The sequence below is a fragment of the Sus scrofa genome, chromosome 1, assembly GCF_000003025.6.
Source record: "Sus scrofa isolate TJ Tabasco breed Duroc chromosome 1, Sscrofa11.1, whole genome shotgun sequence".
NCBI classification, from domain to species: domain Eukaryota; kingdom Metazoa; phylum Chordata; class Mammalia; order Artiodactyla; family Suidae; genus Sus; species Sus scrofa.
The window spans coordinates 26,023,923-26,045,456 of NC_010443.5; the positions used below are offsets into that span (position 1 = coordinate 26,023,923).

The following is a 21,534-nucleotide window of genomic DNA, read 5'->3' on the forward strand; positions in this document are numbered from 1 at the left end:
CTCTTCCTTGTGGTCATTGCTTCATTCATTTCACTTAAACATAAACTATAATCAAACATATTTTTGCTATTATTATTTTGAACAAACTGTTATCTGGTAAATTAATTAGGAAAAATGAGGAGGTTTTATTTTACTTCCACTTATTCCTTCTCTAATCCTCTTCATTTCTTTTTTTTTGTCTTTTTGTTGTTGTTGTTGTTGCTATTTCTTGGGCCGCACCCGCGGCATATGGAGGTTCCCAGGCTAGGGGTCAAATCGGAGCTATAGCCACCGGCCTACGCCAGAGCCACAGCAACACGGGATCCGAGCCGCATCTGCAACCCACACCACAGCTCACGGCAATGCCGGATCGTCAACCCACTGAGCAAGGGCAGGGACCGAACCCGCAACCTCATGGTTCCCAGTCGGATTCGTTAACCACTGAGCCACAACGGGAACTCCCCTCTTCGTTTCTTATTCAGGTTTCTGACCTGTATCATTTTCCTTCTCTCTGAAGAATCTCTTTGAACATTTCTTTCAAGGTATGTCTTTTGGAAACAAATTCTCTCAGTTTTTGTTTGTATGAGAAAGTCTAAATTTATCTTTCACTTTTGAAGAATAATTTTGTAGGGTACAGAATTCAGGTTGATTTTTTTTCCCCTTCTGAACACTTTAAATTTCACTCTGCTCCACTTCCATGGTTTCTGAGAAGTTGCATGTAATTTTCATCTTTGCTCTACTATAAGTAAGGCTTTTTTCCTCTCCTCTGGCTTCTTTCGAGATTTTTCTTTATTTTTGATCTTCTGTAGTTTGAATATGATATGCCTAGGTGTAGTGTTTTTTGGAACTATTCATGATTGATGTCTCTGACATTAGCATTTTACATTAATTTAAAGAAAATTGCTGTCCTTATTGCTTCAAATATTTCTCCTATTACTTTCTCTTCCTGGTATTCCCATTATACATATGTAACACTTTTTTATAGTTGTCTCACAGTTCTTAGATATTATCTTTTGGGTTTTTTTTCCATTTTTTTTTTCCCTCTTTGCATCTCTGTTTTGGAAGTTTCTATTAACATTTCCTTAAGCTCAGAAATTCTTTCCTCAGCTGTGTCCAGCCTACTGATTAGCCCATCAAATGCATTTTTTTATTTCTGTTACAGTGTTTTGGTTCCAGCATTTCTTTTTGGTACTTTCTAAGAATTTCCATCTCTCTGCAGACATTGCCCATCTGTTCTTGCATGTTGTCTATTTTTTCCATTAGCCCTTTGCATATTCATCATATTTATTTTACATTCCTGGTGTAATAATTCTAACAACATTCTTGCCATATCTGAATCTATTCCACTTTATTATTATGTAATGCTCCTCTATATCTCTGATAACTTTTATTGCTCTGAAGTCTGCTCTGTCTAAAATTAGTAGAGTTACTCCTGAATTTTTTTGACTGGTGTTAGCATGGCATATCTTTCTCCATGCCTTTATTTTTAATTTACGTATGTCTTTATTTATATATGCATGCATTTGGTCACACCTACAGCATGTGGATGTTCCTGGGCCAGGGATTGAACATTGCTCTGGCTCTTCAAATGGTGTCTGTCTTTTGCCTTTTAGTATGCCTTACAAGTTTTTCTTGAAAGATGGACTTGTACTGAGTAAAAGGAACTGCAGTAAATAGGCCTTTAATGATGTGGTGGTTAGGTGTGGGGGAAGGGAAAATGTTTTATAGTTTTATGATTAGGTGTCAGTCTTTTGATGAGCCTGTGCTGCTGGGCTGTGAACGTCACACGTGCTTCTCTGTTGTTGTGGGTTTTTTTTTTTTTTTGCCCCACTCCCCCCCCTTAATTGGAACAAGATGCCTAGAGGAGCAGGAGTTGCGTATTTCGCTTCCCCAGTGTAAGAATAGAGCCAGCTGGGGCTGGGCATTTCCCTTCCCCTAGGTCAGTTAGGCACAGATAAAATCCCAGCAGGTTAGGCCCTAGAAAATAGCTTCTCCTGCAGGCGGACCTTGTTAAGAAGTGAGTGCTCTGGCACATTTCAAGGTGGTTCCTCTTCGGCTCCTTCTTCAGGAAACACAAGAAGATTTTCCTCTCAGATCTCCACTGTGAGAGTCTAGTAGGGCTCCTAGAGGCAAAGCTCACAAAGTGTGGATTCCTCTGGAATATTTAATTCTCCGATTTGTCTACTCTGCGGCTCCAGCCACCTGTCAAATACAGTTCAGCTTTCCTGACTGCGGCACTGGTTCCTGAGGAGGTTTCTGCTTGTGGGTTTCCGCTCTGGTAAGTTGTGATTTTCTGTGTCTCCCTGTCTCTCTAATGTGAGGGCCCGAGATTTGCCCTGAGACCTTCGTTCTCTCATGGATTTAAGAGTGGGTGATTTTTCAGTTTGTTCGGCTTTTTCTTGTTTTTAGAATGGAGGAATGACTTTCAAGCTCCTTCCAGGCCAGACCAGGAACTGCACCCCTTTTCCTTTTTATAAAATGATACCTGAGTGATATTTTCTGATCCAGTGTAGAATTTAGTGAAAACGTCTACATTCTGGTCATTGTTGCTATATTATTCCCTTCCGTTAATCCTTTTGGGCTATAATTGTTTCCCCAAATACTTTTTAGCTGTTAACAGTCTAGTTCTTTCCTCTGTTTGTTTTTCTTCAATTCCACTCCCACTCTGTCTTGGAGTGCTAACAACCAGTACCACCCATGTGTGCCAGTTGGGTCAACATTTAAACAAGGATGTACTGTTTACACTGTTGTTTCTAACATTCTGGTTGCAAACACCGCTTTGTGCTTTGTGAATTGAATTGGTGACAGGTGAAACTTAGGCTGATGGCAGAGAATTTGGGGTTATAAATGATGGTTCGAAGCTAGATTTATTTCGTTTTCTCTAAACCTATTAAATCTGTCCAGGTTGAAGCTCACTTGTATTGTATGCACTCACATTACGTAGAGAAATGGCTTTCAGCCTTGCCTTTGTAATAGATTCACTGGCTCTATTTCTATTTAATTGGTCTAGATGGGTCCTGGTATCAGTATTTCTGAAAGTTCCTTGAGTAATTCTACCATGCAATTTGAGGTAAGTCCATTGGTCTGTAGCAATGGTCAGCAAAACTTTTCTTTAAGGAGCGGAGAGTAAATATTTTAGGCTTTGAAGATCATTTGAAGATCATATATTCTCTACTGTAATTACTCAGCTCTCATGTAGCCGCCACAGGCAAATGGGCATGGCTATGCTCTAACAACTTCCTTTCTAGAGACCAAAATTCTAATTCATATACTTTTCATGTGTCATGAAATATTCTTATTCATTTGATGTTTTTTTTCAACTATTAAAAAATATAGGAGTTCCCGTTGTGACTTGGCAGTTAACAAACCTGACTAGGATCCATGAGGATCCCTGGCCTTGCTCTGTGGGTTAAGGATTCGGCGTTGCCATGAGCTGTGGTGTAGGTCTCAGACACGGCACAGATCTGACATTGCTGTGGCTGTGGTGTAAACCAGCAGCTGTAGCTCTGATTCAACCCCTAGCCTGGGAACCTCCATATGCTGCGAGCGCAGCCCTAGGAAGAACAAAAAAAAAAAGTACAGATTGGTTTTGTCTTACAGGATTTACGATAACAGTCTGCAAGTGGGATTTGGCCTAGGGACTGTTGTTTGGCAGTTCCTAGTTAATGGTTTATTTTCTTCACTGCTTCAATTTGGTTCCAAAAGAGAAAATGTTTCCTTAGTTACATCACTGATAATATCTTCAATGAATCCCAGAACTGACTACTTATTTTAAGTCAGTTTATCAGAACATTTTTAAACATGGCAATGCATTTCCTTATTAGGCTCTGAAGTTGTGGCCATTGAGATGCTTTTATCTATGAGTAACAAGCATGGCTTAAAAGGCTTTCAACAGTAGGAAAGGTATTATCTCATTAAAATAGAGAGAATTGCAGGGCTATTGTTATTTGAAAATGTCATCAGCCCAGATGTTTTCCATCTTTCATTCTACTATCCTCAATATTAGTCCTGCCTGATGTCTTGCCTCATGGTGGCAAGATGGCTGTAGTAGCCCTGGGCATCACATGCAGACTCACAACATCCAAAAAAAACAAAGAATAATTCCTTCCTTGAATTTATTTTGAATGTGGGGCAGTCTATTTTTAGACCAAGGCCCTCCTCCTATGTAAATCTCCCCTTAAGTCTCAAGGACCAAATCAGGCCCTGGTGAAGGAATTGAGATTACCATGATTACCTATCATGATGCTTGCCTTGGCTTCAGGATCTGGTCTGCCTTTCACAGGTGGCCCCAGGATCCCAGAATCAAATCAGGGTTCTGATAGCAAAGGAAGAGGAAGAAATGGCAGTGGGGCAAAAAAAAAAAAAAGTCTCACACAGAACTAGATTGTTAGGATTAAAAAAAATAAGGCGGCTGTCTCCTAAACTCCTCATTTCCATTTGTTTATTTACTTCCTTTAAAAGACCATTAGACAATTGTTGAGTACAATTTTCCTGAAAGATAGCTTATTGATTTTTCACTCAAGTAGGTTACATTTTGCTTCAGCCTTCAAAGACATTTCTATTACTCCCTTCAGATTACATTTAAAAAGGAATGTATCCGATTTTGGCTTACTTTGTTCTTTTTCTAAACCTGTACCACGTTGTGTGTGTAGCATAAAAATGTCCATGTCAAAAAAGGTTTAAAAAGAGTCATCACTTTTTTCTTTTCATTTTGAACTATCAAAAGATTGTTTCGTTTTGCAGGTTGTACTCTGGAAATAGTAAAAGTAGTTTTCCCTCCAAAATTAAGGACCTAAAGAGTTGAAGAACCATGAATGTCACCTCCTGCCCCTCCCCAGCCCCATGGGTATCCTGACATACCTCCAAGTGGTACACGACCCACCTCTACCTGCCTATTTGAAAATCATGGAGGGAGATCCGTATCTATCCCAAACTCAGCTGTGCCCATCCTATTGTGAGCCTTGACCCCCGGTCAGGAGTGGGGACTGAAATTCCACATTTTTAATTTTCTTGGAACACCATCTGGTACCATGAAAAGTGCTCTGGCCCAAGACACAGAGGCCATGCTTCTGGTTCCAGCTCTGCCTCCTGGGAGGTATTTAACATTGGACCAGTCGGCTCTAGTTTTGACATCTGCAAAGCAAGAGTTTGAACTGTATGATTTATAAGATCCCTGTTAGAGCTCATCTCTGTTTCTCTTACCATGTGAGTCAAGATTTTGACCATTATTTTTCAATGTTCAACTGATTTCTACTGTTTCTGCTGCTTGGTAAAGGCACACATTGTCACAGTGTCCCCATGATCATGGGTCAGAGCAGCTACTCTGTCCTGCCACAACACAGTCTGTTCTAGACTGAGACACTCCCTCATAACTAAACCAGACCCTCTCATTCTAGGAGTCAGCTCAGAAGGTAAGCAAGAGCAGCACTACATAGGAGACAATTTTGGAGAGATTTGTTTTTTTTTTAAAACTAAAATGTTTGCAAATGTCCATTCTTTCATTATTAATATTAGAACATATTTCACCATTATTTCGCCATTATTTATCACAACCATTGACCACTGCAGTTCCAGAGGTATTTTTTCCTCCTTTTAGAACTCTCTATGCATCTTCACACAGAAATAATATGATGAGGCCCTGAACAACTTGGGTAGGAAGAAAAGTTTTATTTGGCGGTAAAAGAAGTTATCTTTGGCTTTTCAATATTTTTTCTGTTGGCTTTCTCTTCAGAGCTAGTTCCTACACTCACTAGTAATTCTTTTTCCCCTCCTCAACTCACATAGAACTTTCTTGTTTCTCAGGGATGTTGCATGTAATGGAAGAGCCCAATCTTCCTTAGAAAAACCTGGGGAGATCTTTCCCTGAAAGAACTTGAAAATGGGTTGACAAGATTCACATTTGTTATGCCTCCCCCCCCCAAAAAGTGTCCCATTCATCCAGGCCTCCACCAGTGAATAGCAGCTTCTTGGGTCGAGATGCCCTTGTCCCCTTTCTCAGGTCCACTCGATGCAGGGCTGGGAGCAGTGTTCTAAAAGGTTTTCAAGAGCAGTTTATATTTGCTTTTCCGGTCCAGGTGAAGCCTCTTCATACTGAGGGCTCCCATCCAGAGCATCCTCCCTAGGGATGTTCCTGGTGGCCTCTTCATAGGAGGGCGGCAAGGACGCTGAGAGGAGGGTGGCCTCGCGGGGCAGAGGGGAGTAAGGGAAGTTCTGTTCGATGCTCCAGGATAAGCCGGGCAGGAGGTCAGTCACCTCTTCTGCAGGCGGATGCTCTGGGAGGTCAAAGCCAGAGACCTGTCCCTGGAGCCGAGTGGCCCTGCAGTGGCGGTACAGGAAAAGCAGCAGAAAGGCCAGAAAGAGTAGGGTGGTAGCTGGAAGAAGGATGCACAGGAAGGGCTCCACATCTTCCCTGCTGGAACTTATCTTCTGGCCACCCTGGAGTCAGGGAACGAACTTGGGTTAGAAGATGGGGACAGAAGACCCCTGCATTTCTAAGGCTGGCCTTTGTCTTCTTCTTGTATTCTTATCATAATTTACTTGCTCTAAAAATTACTAATCATTCACTTATGCCAATGAGCTTGAGCCCGCATGAAGTGCACTTACTTGATAGAATATGAAATGCAGAATGTCAAAAATACACAATGATACCCTATAATATTTCCACTGAAGTCAAAATATTAGAATATGTTTTAGCTGGTAGGTCCATCACTTATTCTTTGCATGAACTTACTATTTATGTACTTCTTAAATTTAGAATTAGACCAATAATGTTTTATTGCTGCAGAGGGATCATATGGAGCTTCTTTAATTCTGGAGTAAAATATGACATCATTATGTGTTCATGTCATATGTAAATAACATTTGAAATCTGATTTGATAACTGAAACTTGTGAGGATTAGATTTTGAAATTTCCTCAATTTTTTTTTTGCAATATTTGCAGGATGATATAGAAATTTTCAACTCTCTCAAGAAAAAGAATTGCAGATAAATTTTCAAGCAGCTTAAAAAGTACTGATTTTATAGTATCAGCTCATAAGAGTAATGATAGTTCTCAATGGAGTAAATATGGTAATAGGCATGAAGTGATATTTCAACAGCAAAGTAGAGGAGCCATATGAAAAAAAATTAAAAAAAATTTCTGTTCCAAATTGCATAGACATGGCTTTAAATAAAGCTACTAGAAAAAATGAAAAGCTAAAAATCCTTTCTGTTATAGAGAACATGCAACAACACCTGTGATTGTTAGTGTCCACTACTATAGAGGAAAAGAAAGAAGTGTGAAGCTTTTTAATTGTGGCTTTTTGCTTTGTTTTGTCTTTCTAGGGCCACCCCTGAGGTATATGGTTGTTCCCAGGCTAGGAGTTGAATTGGAGCTGTTGCAGCTGGCCTATACCACAGCCACAGCAGTGCCGAATCCAAGCCTTGTTTGGGACCTACACCACAGCTCACCAGATCCTTAACCCACCGAGCAAGGCCAGGGTTCAAACCCGGAATCTCATGGATATTAGTTGGATTCGTTTCTGCCGTGCTACAACAGGAAGTGCTATAATTGTGTTTTTTTAAAAAACAGCATATTAAATCTATGAATTTAAAATAAAACGTAATGAATGCTGAGGTTTCTGCCGTGATTTTGGTGGGGAGAACAAATGTTTTGCTGCTTTGTGCTGCTTTGACCTATTAAGAGCCTGGCTTATCTAATGTTGTTTGTGTAATCTTTTTTGATTGCTAAAGAATTAGCAACATGTTTGTTATTTTGACTCGAAATTAGATGGTTTATTTAATAGTTACACCGTGAGATATTTTGTCTTTGGTAAGATATGAGTTAAGATTTTGTAGCTTTAAAGTGCATAAAATTAAAGATTTTCTTGGGCAGCAGAGCATGGTCTTTGAGGTTTGACAGCTCTGGCCTTGAATTACAACATGACCTTCTGATACCTGCGTGATCATGAGTCATTCACTAGCCCCCTCTGGGCCAGGGTTTTCTTCTCTATGAAATGAGAATAAGAACATCTTTTTTGGAGGGTTGGCAGGAGAATTTAATGAATCAATGAACTATGAATTCTTTGTTTTCTCACACATAATCAAATTTATCAGACGTATTTAAAATCTGTTGTGATGTAACAAGAACGGTATTAAGCTATAAGAATAGAAGAACTCATAAATTTATTACAATTATTAAAAAGTCAAGTCGGACTCAGAAAGCAATTGAACTGTTTATTTTCTCCCACTAGATGAATCATTTAAAATGTTAAATCCATTAGCTCTTCATACTTAATCACCCTTCAACCTTGATAAACATGGGCCATTTTGCATTAATTTGTTTTCCTTCATGCTCCTTTAGTAACGTGGATGATAATAGTTCCTAAACAGTTTTGGACATCAAAATTTAAATACTCTGTTATACTCTATAGATTCAATATGCATAGAACATAAAGATACTTAGTGTTCTATTTTAAAGTTTTTATGAATTAGACCTTCTTGTTTACCAACTATGCCATTAATGGTGTTAGCTGCAAAAATCTGTGAAAGGAGAGATGCTATGGTTCCCTTCTGTAATCAGTTCTTCCATTTGTTCAGTTACATTTGTTCAGATATCAAGTGGCACTAAAATACCTAATACAGTAGATTAGGACAATTTCTTAACATAAAGAACTCTCTTTTTTTTTTCCTAGTTAAGAGAATGCAGTTACAGAACAAATTTATGATTGTATCCTTAATTTGTTTGTTTAATAATTCATGGTATATTCAAATTGTTTTGGATTTTTTTAATGTAGAAAGGATGTCTTTTTTAGTCATGTATTCTAATTTGTTCAATACTGTCAAAGCAGTATTTAAATCTTTACTATTTCTCTGATGTGTATATTGACTCAAGGACTTTGCTGTTCAGGGAATACTTTAAAGAAATACCCAATTGAAAGTGTAACTGCTGAAGGATATATCATTATATATGTGTGATATATAGTTTTTAATAAGTAATACGTGTGTGATAGTTTTTTTTTTTTTTAACTGAAAAGTGGTTTTAAAGCATTTAATACCACTTGGTTTTCCAGAAAACAGGAAAATGGGTATATTTCCCTCTTGCTAGTGGAAAGGAGTATCAGTCATTTCCCTGCTGATCATAAGATTAATTCGGAGTTTTTAGGTATCTACAAATACTCTTCCTTAATGCTGCCTCAGATTGAGACTTCTTTGGTGATTTCTTAGACAAAGCAAAGCAGCTGCTGTATTTCTTAGAGGCAAGTCCTCCTTGACCCGCTGCTACCCCTCCTAAAAGAGCCTTGGCTTATGCTAACTCTTTGAAAGAGCTGGAGAACCAAAAGAAGTCTCCTTATCTTCTTTAATTTTTTTTTTAAAGTGTAGATATTGCTCATTGAGCAAAGGACAAAGTTGTAATACTAAGGCACAAAAATTTGTTAACTCCTAGCTTCAGATGCTCTCTTTTTGATACATCAAGTATCCTTAGAATATATTTGTGGCAAGTTTGACTTGAATTGATCATTGTCAAAAGAATCCAACTTTCAAATTCCTTCTTTAGACCACATGCCAGTCAGTGAATTCATGTTTTTGATACACCCATAATGCAAAATGTTGCCACTAAATTTTCCTGAAAATACAGGCACTGTTGGCTTCAAAGCTAATAAAGGTATGTTGGGGAAGAAAAGGCATAAGGTATTAGGTACAGACCTGCAGCTGAGTTTCCGGAAGAGGTAGGCTTGGTTCGCTGGTTAACCACTCGTATGTCCCCCTGCCAGCATGGCCAAACTCCCTCCAGCTGCTGCCCAACAGTCCTCGCATGTTTTCATCCAAGGGATGCACCGGTCACCCTGCCACCTCGCTGCCCAGACTTCAGCAACACTGCTTGTTCTTGGCCTGCATCCAGCTTGGGTGTGTTCCGCTGATGGCTGTTGGTAAATTTGTTCCCTGAGGAGTGTCAACAGGGAAAAGAAACCAACCAGAGGAACCTCTCAGGACTGAGTGTATTTAGATTCTGTGCCTCTGCATCTGCTTTTGTGGCCTTTATCGCTATAAGAATTGATTGGCATCAGATATCAGCTATGAGCTAGATTTCAGACAGAGGAGTTCTCTGCATTAGCGTTATTACAGTGCCGGAATGGTCTTGGTGAATAAAGACCTGTTTGTATTTAGATGTAAATAAGACCCTCTCCCTTCTCTTACCACATCCCTCTCCAGAGATCCAGCTGAGCAAGAAAAACTACTCAAACTGAATTTCCTTTAATTATTTCTGGATTCTATGATACACAGAGAAGGGGTATTTGGTAGAGAAGCAAGACTCATTAATAACATTTTGGTGAATTATTTAGATGAAAGATGCTAATGATTAAATTGTACAGAAGCCAGAGAGACACTAGCTCAGATTGCTTGGAGGGAATGTTTGCTGGTTTCAATTTTTTTTTTTTTTAAAGTCAAATTACCGATACTTACATAGTCTTCCTTCTGATTACCTTGTGAAACTTTATATGATTATTTATATCAAGCTTAAAAATAAGAAACTTTCCATTTAAACATTCACTGAGGTAACTTTAGGATGTTTAATTCTACATATTTATTGAGAATTGAATATTTAAGAGATGACAGTCGGATACTCTTTCTTTTAGTAAACTTCAAGTATTTACTCAAAAATTACAGCTCAGTGTTGCTGTCACCCGTGTTCTTATCCAGATATCATTTTCATTCAAGTGACTGTTATGACACTGAGCTAATATTTAAGTGGGATATTTTTTCTTAATTAGGATTCTCAATCTCTGGCCCCTGGTGGTCTATGGATAGGTTTTGGGGAGAGAGTGAACTCTCTAAACTTTGAGAGATATCTAATTTTTCTTGGGAGGATCCATAATTTTCATTACTTTTTCAAAGACAGCTGCCCTCCCCAATACACTTTGATGCTTTCTCAAACTTACCTGTGATAAACTTTTCACGAACTTTCCCGGTGTCTCAGTGGGTATTCTAGTGAGGGACGCCTTTGTCATTTTATCCTGTCCTTTCTTACTGTGGAGTAAGTTGATTTTTTTTTTTTTTTTTTTTTTTTTTGTGCTTTTGGTTAACACGGTGTCTTGTTCCATTGATGTGTTCCTATTTTAAGTCACTCCTGTATCAGGAGCACCGAGCAGACAGCACACCATTTGGTTTTTTTTACATGTCAGTGGCTTTGCCAGAACTATGACGCCTTGATTCCTTCTCCATCTTACCGACTTACTTAACACTTTGATTTCTTAAGAAGCAGATTGGAATCCGAATCAAAAGCACTAAATGTGCACCTGTAATGTTGACCCTCCTCCAGCATTGAACGAATCATACAAAAATTCCTACTCTTCTGGATACATTTTTGGGGACCAAGAGAAACAGTATACAAAAGATATATAATACATCTAAAGGTGAAAAATCCTGGAGTTCCCATCATGGCTCAGTGGTTAATGAACCTGACTAGTATTCATGAGGACTTGGGTTCAATCCCTGGCTTCGCACAGAAGGTTAAGGATCCAGCATTTCTGTGAGCTGTGGTGTAGGTCGCAGACACGGCTTGGATCTGGCATTGCTGTGGCTGTGGTGTAGGCTGGCGGCAATAGTTCCAGTTCGACCCCTAGTCTGGGAACATGGATATACCTCGTGGGTGGCCCTAAGAAAAGGGGGGGATAATAAATGCTGTGGAGAAAAACAGAAGGAACAGAGTAAACGCTGAAAGGGGAGGCTTTTTTTTTTTTTTTTTTTTTTTTTGGTCTTTTTGCCATTTCTAGGCCGCTCTTGCGGCATGTGGAGATTCCCAGGCTAGGGGTCGAATTGGAGCTGCAGCCTCTGGCATAGGCCAGAGGCTGCAGCAACGCAGGATCTGAGCCGTGTCTGTGACCCACAGTACAGCTCACAGCAACGCCGGATCCTTAACCTACTGAGTGAGGCCAGGAATCGAACCCGAAACCTCATGGATCCTAGTCAGTTTCGTTAACCACTGCGCCATGATGGGAACTCCAGGCAATTTTTTTTTTTTTTTTTAATGGCCACACCCATGGCTTATGGAAATTCCCTGGCTAGCTGCAGCAATGTCAGATCTTTAACCCACTCTGCTGGGCTGTGGATTTAACCTATGCCTCCATAGCAACCTGAGCCACTGCAGTTGGACTCTTAACCCACTGCACCACAGGGAAACTCTAGGGGGAAGCATTTTTTTTTTAATTTAATGCTTAGGAAATCAATGCTCAGTGTAATTCATAAACTAGATCAATTTGTATAGTAAGTAACAGTCTGGATAGGGAATGGAACCCATGTCTGCCAAATTCAGAATGCAGTCTTTTTTTTTTTTAGTTTTTATTACTCAAATGAATTTATCACATCTGTAGTTGTATAATGATCATAACAATCTGATTTCATAGGATTTCCATCCCATAGCCCAAGCACATCTAGGGGGAAGCATTTTAAAAGGGTGAAGTCAATTAGGATCTCACAGGGAAAGTGATATTTGTGTAAAAAGGTGAAGGATTCAAGGGACTGAGCCATGAAGGTTTCAGAGGGAAGAGCACTGCAGATTAATGGAATAGCCAGTGCAAAGGCCCTGAGGCAGTCACACGTCTGATAAATTCTCAGAATGGCTAGTAGGTTAGTGTAGCTGGAGCTGTGAGTCAAGAAAAAAGTAGAAGACAGTGTCAGGAAGGATATATGGCAGTTGGCTGGGCTGTACAGGGTGCAGGGCTCATAAAGCTTTGTGGGAATTTTGACTTTTACTCTGAATAAAATGGAGGCACCATGCATTTTGAGCAGAGGAAAGACAATTTCCGAATTCCATTTTAAATGAATCACTCAGCCTCTTGTGTTGGAAAGAGATAGGAGGATTAAAGGCAAAAGCAGGGAGACCATTTGGGGCTCTTTGAATAATTTGCGAGAGGAAATAATGCACAAGAGCAGTAGGAGTGGAGGTGGTGAGATTCTAGAGAGAGTTTAGGGAGAGAGTCAACAAGATTTCTTGAACTGAAGGTGGTATAAAGTTGAAAAAAGATCAAGAAAGATTCTGTTTTAGGCTTGAGTAACAGGAAGGATGGCCACTGCAGGGGGAAGCCTGGAAGGGCAGGTTGTTTTTGGTTGTAAGCAAGACAAGTAAAAGTCTGGAGTTGAATTTTGGGCACGATTAAGTTTGCACTGTGTATGAGTTCGGGTATTTGATTTTGGAGTTGAGGAGTGAGAACTAGACCACAGACAGTAGTTAGACCTCATTGGCAGGGAGATGGTGTTTAAAATTCTGAGACGTAATGAGATCATCAAGAGAATGAGCATCATTAGGATAGGTAGGCAGAGTGAGTGGGCAGTGCAGTAGAAGAGAAACCAAGAGTGTGTGATGAGATGGAATCCAAGGGAGGAAAATGGTTCTAGAAGGAGGGAATGGTTATCTGTCTCAAACAGTTACTATATGATCAAGTAAGATGATGGATGGGATTTACTACAGGATGTAACAAAATAGAGGGAAGGAGTGTCCTTGGTTGTATGGACAAGAGCAGTTTTGGAGGAGTGGTTGAAGAACAGCCTGATTGGAATGGTCATAAGGGAAACAGGGAAGGAGAAGAATTTGTATGTGGTGAATATAAACAACTCTTGTGTTATTTTTGCTTGAAAGTGGATCAAAGAAATGATGCAGTAGTTGGACGAAGTAGAGTCAAGAGTTATACAGCAAAACAGCAAGTCAATAGATGATAGAGAAAAGAACACATTGGTATATCAACGATTCTACTTCTATGAATTTTTTCAAAGGAATAATGTGGTACTTGCTTTGGCAGCACATATACTAAAATTGGAATGATACAAAGATTAGCATGGCCCCTATGCAAGGTTGACATACAAATTCATGAAGCGTTCTATACTTTTTGAGTCACTTTGCTGTACAGAAGAAACTGGCACAACATTGTAAATCAATGATAATTTAAAAAATGATGACTATTCAAAGATGTATATATTGTCAAAAGATGTTTTAACACGCCTTAGATGTCTATAATACGAACACCTGGAGGTAAAAAAATTCCAGAAAATGCTAATTAAAAAATTCAGATATACAGATATAAAGAGATAACATCACCTGAAAATACCTTCCAGAAAGATGTAAACATGCTTACCACATATTAAGAGGAACTTGTCAGAAAATTGCCTGTTTGTTAACAAATTTTTATGTCTCTGTTTATAGAAAAAAATTCAAGCACTAACAATAATAATTTTTCCACTTAGTGGGATTATGAGTTGCTTTTTAGGGGATTAGGGTTCTTCTTTTTGCTAATGAACATTTTGTAATTTTTCATGAATGTGTTATACAAGCAAGACAAAATAGTTTCTAAGATTTGTCCATCTTTGAAGGCCCATGTAAAAGATGTCCTGTTTTAATATTCTGCAATTTCCTGCCCTCCACTCAAATGAAGAATGCACTACAATTTTCTCTGCATTCCCTCAGGACGTTAGTTATTCCAATATTACTTACGTAAGTCAACTTTGTATTATTTCAAAAATAAATTAGGGGGAGTTCCCGTCATGGCTCAGCAGTTAACAAACCAGATGAGGATCCATGAAGATGAGGGTTCGATCCCTGGCACTGAGGTTCCGGCGTTGCCGTGAGCTGTGGTGTGGGTTACAGACACAGCTTGGATCCATTGTTGCTGTGGCTGTGCTGTAGGCTGACAGCTGCAGATCTGATTCCACCCCTAGCCTGGGAACTTCTCTCATGTGCCGCAGGTGCGACCCTAAAAAGCAAACAGCAAAAAAAAAAAAAAAAAAAAAAAAAAAGTTAGGAAATTTGACTCAGAGAAGACTCACTGAAGAGTGGTATGAAATAATGATCTCTGGTGTGACTTCCACCTTAGGGAGATGTGCTTAGCCTGTAGAGCCAATGACTGAATTTGCTGTAACTGCTTACAGAAATGCTATAGCATTTCAACTCTAGAAAGTTACACCTGTGTAATTTTCAACTAATATCCTTTTTTTTTTAGGCTTCCATAGTGAGGATTTTTTTTTTTCCTCTACACTAAAAGGCAGAACACTTCTTATTATTTAATTGGGCTTTTAGCTAAGATTTTTCTATTTAGGATTTTATAGCTTGATGTTAATTACAAACACGGACTACAGTTAGTCTGAAAATTTTATTAGCTACCTCTTAAACTTCTCTAAGCATTTTAGAATGGAGGAGAGAAGTGTTTTACATTCTACTTAATTCTTTTCCTTCTCTCTCTTTTTAAAAATTGGCATTTGATTGCTCTGTTTTTCTTACTTCTCTTGATCTCAACATTGTTAATTTCTTATTTTTATTTTCAAGCACTACCAGTATGTCTAGGTTTTCTGATTCTCCTGGTTGAGGAGATAGGGGAGTTTGACTTTGTTATGTTAGACATTTTGTCTTATGGGTCAGTAACAGAGAAAAAGTCCTTGAAAACTGAAGGTCAGGGAAGGTTGAAATGAACTAAAGATGCCTGTAGAATGGTAGGTTTTTTTCACATTTATTTTTTCAACTAGAGAATACGTTTGAATTTTAGCAAACTGGTCAGTGTACTTTCTCAAGATGTTATTATAAGAATTAAATAAGCTTATATTTGATTAGGATGACTGAAAACCTAATCAGAGGATGGCAGGCAGCACTGTGACGAATCACTCTGCCTGCATCCAAGTCCATGGAGACCCACGGGTTCACCTAAAGGTCAGCAGATCTGGCTTTGGCTTTTGTTGGCATTGGCCCTGATAGTCTGGAAGGAAAGATGTAAAGAGTTTGATTAAACCCACTAACAATATGCACTAGAAAAGAAAGCTGCCCCAGAATGACCCCCCCCCCGCCCCCCAACCCCATGGCATATGGAGTTCTCAGGCCAGGGATCAGATCTAAGGCCCAGTGGTGACCTGTGTTGAACTGCAGCAACTCAGGATCCTTTAACCCTGTTCTGGGTCAAGGATCAAACCTGCATCTGGCACTGCAGAGATGCTGCAGATCCCATTACTACTCCTCAGCAGCAACTCCTAGAATGACTTATTTATTTATTTTATTTTTTTGGTCTTTTTAGGGCAGCACCCATGGGCATATGGAGTTTCCCAGTCTAGGGGTTGAATCAGAACTATAGCTGCTCGCCTATGCCACAGCTACAGCAATGCCAAATCCAAGCCAAGTCTGTGACCTACATCACAGCTCATAGCAACACCAGATCTTTAACCCTCTGAGCGAGGGCAGGGATTGAACCCACGTCTTCATGGATACTGGTCGGTTTTATTGCTGCCTGAGCCACAAAAGGAACTCCTAGAATGACTTTTTTTAAACCAACCAAATGTGACAGTTAAAAAAAGAAATTATTGACACGCAGGGTTTTTTTAAGTTTTGTTGAAGTGCAGTTGATTTACAATGCTGTGATCATTTCTGATGTACAACAAAGTGACTGAGTCACGCATACACACACACCCCTTCTTTGCCAGATTCCTTTCCCATATAGATGATCACAGAATACTGGGTAGAGTTCTCTGTGCCATACAGCAGGTCCCTGTTGAATACGAGCACTTATGGAAATGGAGGTTTGAACAGAAGATTTTTAAAAACTTTTTATGAAGGAATAGTATGAAACAGAACACAAAGATCGCATATGTTTAGTTTGATGAATTTTATTTCATTTTTATTCACTCCTGTAATCACCACCTAAAACAAGATATGAAACATTTCTATTACCCCAGAAAATTTTCTTCTTTTGCAATCAAATATTTAAAAGTTTTTATCTACAGGGGAACAATATTTTTAAAAATCTCATTCTTCAGAAAAATCAGGTAGCAGGATATGAAATTTATAAGCTTACTGTATTCTCTAGGTATGAACTTGAATATTTTCAAATATTTGGCCTTTGGTTTTCTGTGCATGGAACCAAGGAAAGTCTAGGCATACTTAGAATAATGATCACAAATGTCTAGAAATCAAATTGATGAATTTAAAAGAGGAACTAGTAGGTAGATACAGTTAAACATTCTCATGTAATTTGTCTATGCGTAATTTATTTCTTTATTCATATATTCATATATATATGACAAAGACTGGGTTAGATCGGGTGGAAGAACCCCATTATTTGCTACTTAAATTGTCATATGTTGTCATTATCTATTTTTCTTACAATCACTCTAAATTATAAGAATTGTTCCTAATTTTGCAGATTGGAAAGTTTGAGGCTTGCTTTAAACAATCTTGGGGAAAAAAATTCCAAAGTTTTCGAAGAATATGCAGTTCCAGGAGGCAGGTCTGGATACATCTGTCTGTGAAGCCAAGTTTAGATAACAAAGAAGGCTGAGCATGGCCAGCCTACTATTTTCCCCAGAGTGCTACTAAGGCAACAGATTCCCAGGAAAGCTTATACATGATCTATTTACATTTTCTTCCTGATCTTGCCCTTTCTTCTGTGATTTTTAACCGAGAGGAAAAAATAAAAGTTTAAAGGAATAATAAAGGACATAAGAGACTTAAATGCTGGGTAATCAGCTCTTGAATAACAATAGAAACTAATTTTCTTTTTGGATGTAGGAGAAATGATAGGATTTGAAACAACATCAATGCCTATATATAGGAGAATGGTTGAATAAATTACGATGTGTCCCTACAAAGGCATATGATGCCATTGTAAAAAAAAAGATGAGGAAACCTCTATGGATGGATGAATGAGAATGTGACAATAGGGATAAGAGGGAGCAACATTTCTCTAATTACACCTTTTTGTGTATCTCTGACTCTTAGAACCTTGGTAATGTGTTACATATCCAGATTTTTTAACTTTTCTATAAATTGGTCAACTTTATGGTTTTTAATTTATTGGAATCATTGATATCCTTTATTTTTTTAAATAAATTTTACTGGAGTGCAGTTGACTTAAAATGTTGTGTTAGTTCCATGTGTATAGCAAAGTTAAAAAAGTAAAGAGGAAAAAAAAAAAAAGAACCAAAACTGTTCTCTATTGTTGATTTTTATTTTCAGACTTAAAAAACAAACAGGAGTTCCCATTGTGGCTCAGTGGTTAACGAATCTGACTAGGAACCATGAGGTTGCGGGTTCAATCCCTGGCCTTGCTTAGTGGGTTAAGGATCTGGTGTTGCCGTGAGCTGTGGTGTAGGTTGCAGACGCGGCTCAGATCCCGCGTTGCTGTGGCTGTGGCGTAGGCCAGAGGCTGCAGCTCCGATTCAAACCCTAGCCTGGGAACCTCCATATACCGTGCGAGCGGCCCAAGAAATGGCAAAAAAAAAAAAAAAAAAAAAAAAAGACAATAAAAATAAAAAACAGAACAAATTTTTTTATGGTTCTGAGTATTTTAATCAGATCTTAATCATTTTTTAAATAATACAAAGAACTTGGATCAGCTCAGCCCTATCTTTGCTCCTAACTTAAACGATCCGATATTTAACTCTGTTATTTTCTTTTACATTAAGAGACTTTGGATGGGGTGGGAGGGAGGGGATTAACTTAAAACTTTAGGTTTTCAGAAAAAATTGAGCAAAAAGTACAGTTCCCATATATCTTTTGACCCCACCTCTAATTTCCCCTATGTTTAACATCTTACATTAGTGTGACATACTTGATATAATCAATGAGCTGATATTAACGATATCAATGAGCTGCTAGAGTTTGCAGTTTAACATTAGGATTTACTCTGTTGAATGTTCTATGGGTTTTGACAAATGTATAATGACATGTATCTGTCATTACATTATCGTATTAAATAATGGTGTCACTGCCCTAAAAATCCCCTGTGCTCTGCCTATTCCTCCCTCCCCTCCCCAATCCCTGGAAACCACTGATCTTTTACTATTTCCATAGTTTACCTTTTTCCAGAATGTCACACAGTTGGAATCACACAATGTATAGGCCTTTCAAATTGGATTGGCTGCTGTCACTTGGAAAATTCCTCCATGTCTTTAAAGTTCCTCCATGTCTTTTTGTGGCTCATTAGCACATAAAGTTCCCTTTGTTTTTTAAGTCTGAAAAGAAAACACTGTTGCGTCAGGTAATTCTTGTTTAGGTTTACCTATATATTTACAAATTTCTTGGCATACTTTTTTTTTTTTTTTTTGTCTTTTTAGGGCCACACCCATGTGATATGAAGGTTCCCAGTCTATGGGTTGAAATGGAGCCTAGCGACAGGCCTACACCACAGCCACAGCAACAGCAACACCAGATCCAGCCCTCATCTGCGACCTACACCACAGCTCACGGCAACACCAGATCCTTAACCCACTGGGCGAGGCCAGAGATCAAACCTGTTTCCTCGTGGATAATAGTAAGATTTATTTATTCTGAGCCACGATGGGAACTCCATTGGCTTACTGTTCTTGCATCATATTTTCCCATAACAATCATTAATTATTTTCCTTTCAAGAAGGAATAAATCACTCTTTCAAAAACACAAAATACTTTTATTTTACTCTCATTGTTGAGATAGGTTCTCTTAGCAAATATTTCCAGATTTAGCTGCACAGGTGTGGGTGTTTTTACTTTATTTTTTGGGGGGGTAGTTTAATTTTATGGGCTCCTTTGTCTTTGGATATAGATTATCTTTTTTGATGGGTTCTAGGTTTTTTTTGTTTTGTTGTTGTTGTTTTCTTTTGTTTTTATTAAGGGCTCTTCAGCAGTTAGTTATGATTTTGTTGTTCTCATGGGAGGAGGCATGCTCAAGGTCCTCCTAGCCCACCGTCTTTTCTCCCTATCCTCTTTCATTCCCTTTGAGATTGTTATTAAATATATTTTAGGACAAGACCAGACCCAAACTTGGGATCCGACAAGATGGCCCGTTTGCCCTTCAGGATTAAGAAGGAAACCCAGTGGTTGCTGAAAGAACCAATTCCTGGCATTAAAGCAGAACCAGATGAGACCAACGCCCATTATTTTCATGTGGTCATTGATGGCCCCCAGGATTCCCCTTTTGAGGGAGGGACTTTTAAACTTGAACTCTTTGTGCCAGAAGAGTACCCAATAAAACCTCCTAAAGCACGTTTCGTGACCAAAATTTATCATCCTAATATAGACAAGTTGGGAAGAATATGTTTAGATATTTTGAAAGAAAACTGGTCCCCAGCACTGCAGATCCGCACAGTTCTGCTATCCATCCAGGCTTTGTTAGGTGATCCCAATCCAGATGATCCACTAGCATATGATGTAGCGAAGCAGTGGAAGACCAACAAAGCCCAAGCCATAGAAACAGCTAGAGCATGGACTAGACTATATGCCATGAATAATGTTTAAATCCCTCTGATCATCCAGTGTGCATCACTTCTCCTGTTCAGCCAAGACTTCTTCACTTTTTGTTTGCATTTAATGGACACAGTCTAAGAAGAATTATAGGATAAAAGCCCAGATAGCTTCATCCCTTTGGTGATTAAATGCACATTAGCAAATCTAGGTCTTAACCTGGTTCGCTGTTGTAAAGCATGAGCAGAGGCTAAAAGTATCATCAGATTGTTGTGCAATGTTTAAAAGCAGTGGCCCCTCTCTGCATGTATTCATTTCTCCCATCATGGTTTAAGCATAAAGCACTGTGAAACAAAGTAGTTGTTAGGGTTAGCTGCACTGGGGTGGGTGTTTTTCTTTATTCTTTGAGGGAGGGAGATAGATTTAATTTTATGGGGTCTTCCTCCCCTTTTTATGGTGATCTAATAGCATTAGTTAAAAGAAGCTAACCACTTCTCTAGCCAAGTCTAACTTTATTTAGACACTGTAGATGGACAAGTTTGTTTGAACCCAAATGGGAACATGAAACAAACATCACAGCCCTCACTAACAACACCGTGACTTTGCTGTCAAGTGTAGAATCCTCCCAAAATCTTGTCCATTTTGTATGGCTTGTCTGGAAACTTCTGTAAATCTTATGTTTTAATAAAATATATTTTTTGTTATTTTAAAATAAATAAATTACACCTTTTTATTCTCTCCTCGATGTCTTTTTTTAAAACCAGTTTTAAAATTTAAGTATAGTTAATTGATAATGATGTGTAGGTATACAGCAAAGTTATTCAGTTATATATACATGTTATTTTCCTTTATAGATTATAAGATATACATATTATTTTCCTTTATAAGTTATTATAAGATATTGAATATAGTTTGTGTCCTATACAGTAGGTCCTTGTTTATTATATATATATAGTGATATGTATGTTAATCCCCAAATCCTAATTTATCTTTCCCCCACCATCCCCTTAGATAACCATAAGTTTATTTTCTATGTGAGTCTATTTCTGTTTTGTAAGTTCATTTGTATCATTTTTTAAAATTCTACATTTAAGTGATAATAAGGGATATTTATCTTTATCTGACTTCACTTAATGTGATGACCTCTAGTTCCATCTATGTTGTTGCAAATGGCATTTTTTTATGGCCGAGTAATATAGTGTGTATATATGTGTGTGTGTGTTTGTATACATATATATCCATCATATTTTTGCCTATTCATCTGTTGACAGACATTTAGGTTGCTTCCACATCTTGGCTATTGTAAATAGTGCTGCGGTGAACATTGGGTTGCATGTATCTTTTCAAATTAAGAGTTTTCTCTGGGTATTTTTCCAGGAGTGGGCTT

The 21,534-nt window shown here is 38.5% G+C and overlaps 1 protein-coding gene across 1 annotated transcript; it reads left to right on the plus strand.

Annotated features, from left to right (window-relative positions):
• LOC100154647 (ubiquitin-conjugating enzyme E2 N-like) lies at window positions 1,886-20,865 on the plus strand. The gene is made up of 2 exons (XM_013992526.2): window positions 1,886-2,257; window positions 19,709-20,865. The coding sequence occupies exon 2, from the start codon at window positions 19,743-19,745 to the stop codon at window positions 20,199-20,201; it is 459 nt and encodes a 152-aa protein (XP_013847980.1). The 5' UTR covers window positions 1,886-2,257; window positions 19,709-19,742; the 3' UTR covers window positions 20,202-20,865.

What these genes read in the sequence shown, in the direction of transcription:
- LOC100154647 (XM_013992526.2), top strand. Translation starts at nt 19,743, where the DNA reads ATGGCCCGTTTGCCCTTCAGGATTAAGAAGGAAACCCAGTGGTTGCTG.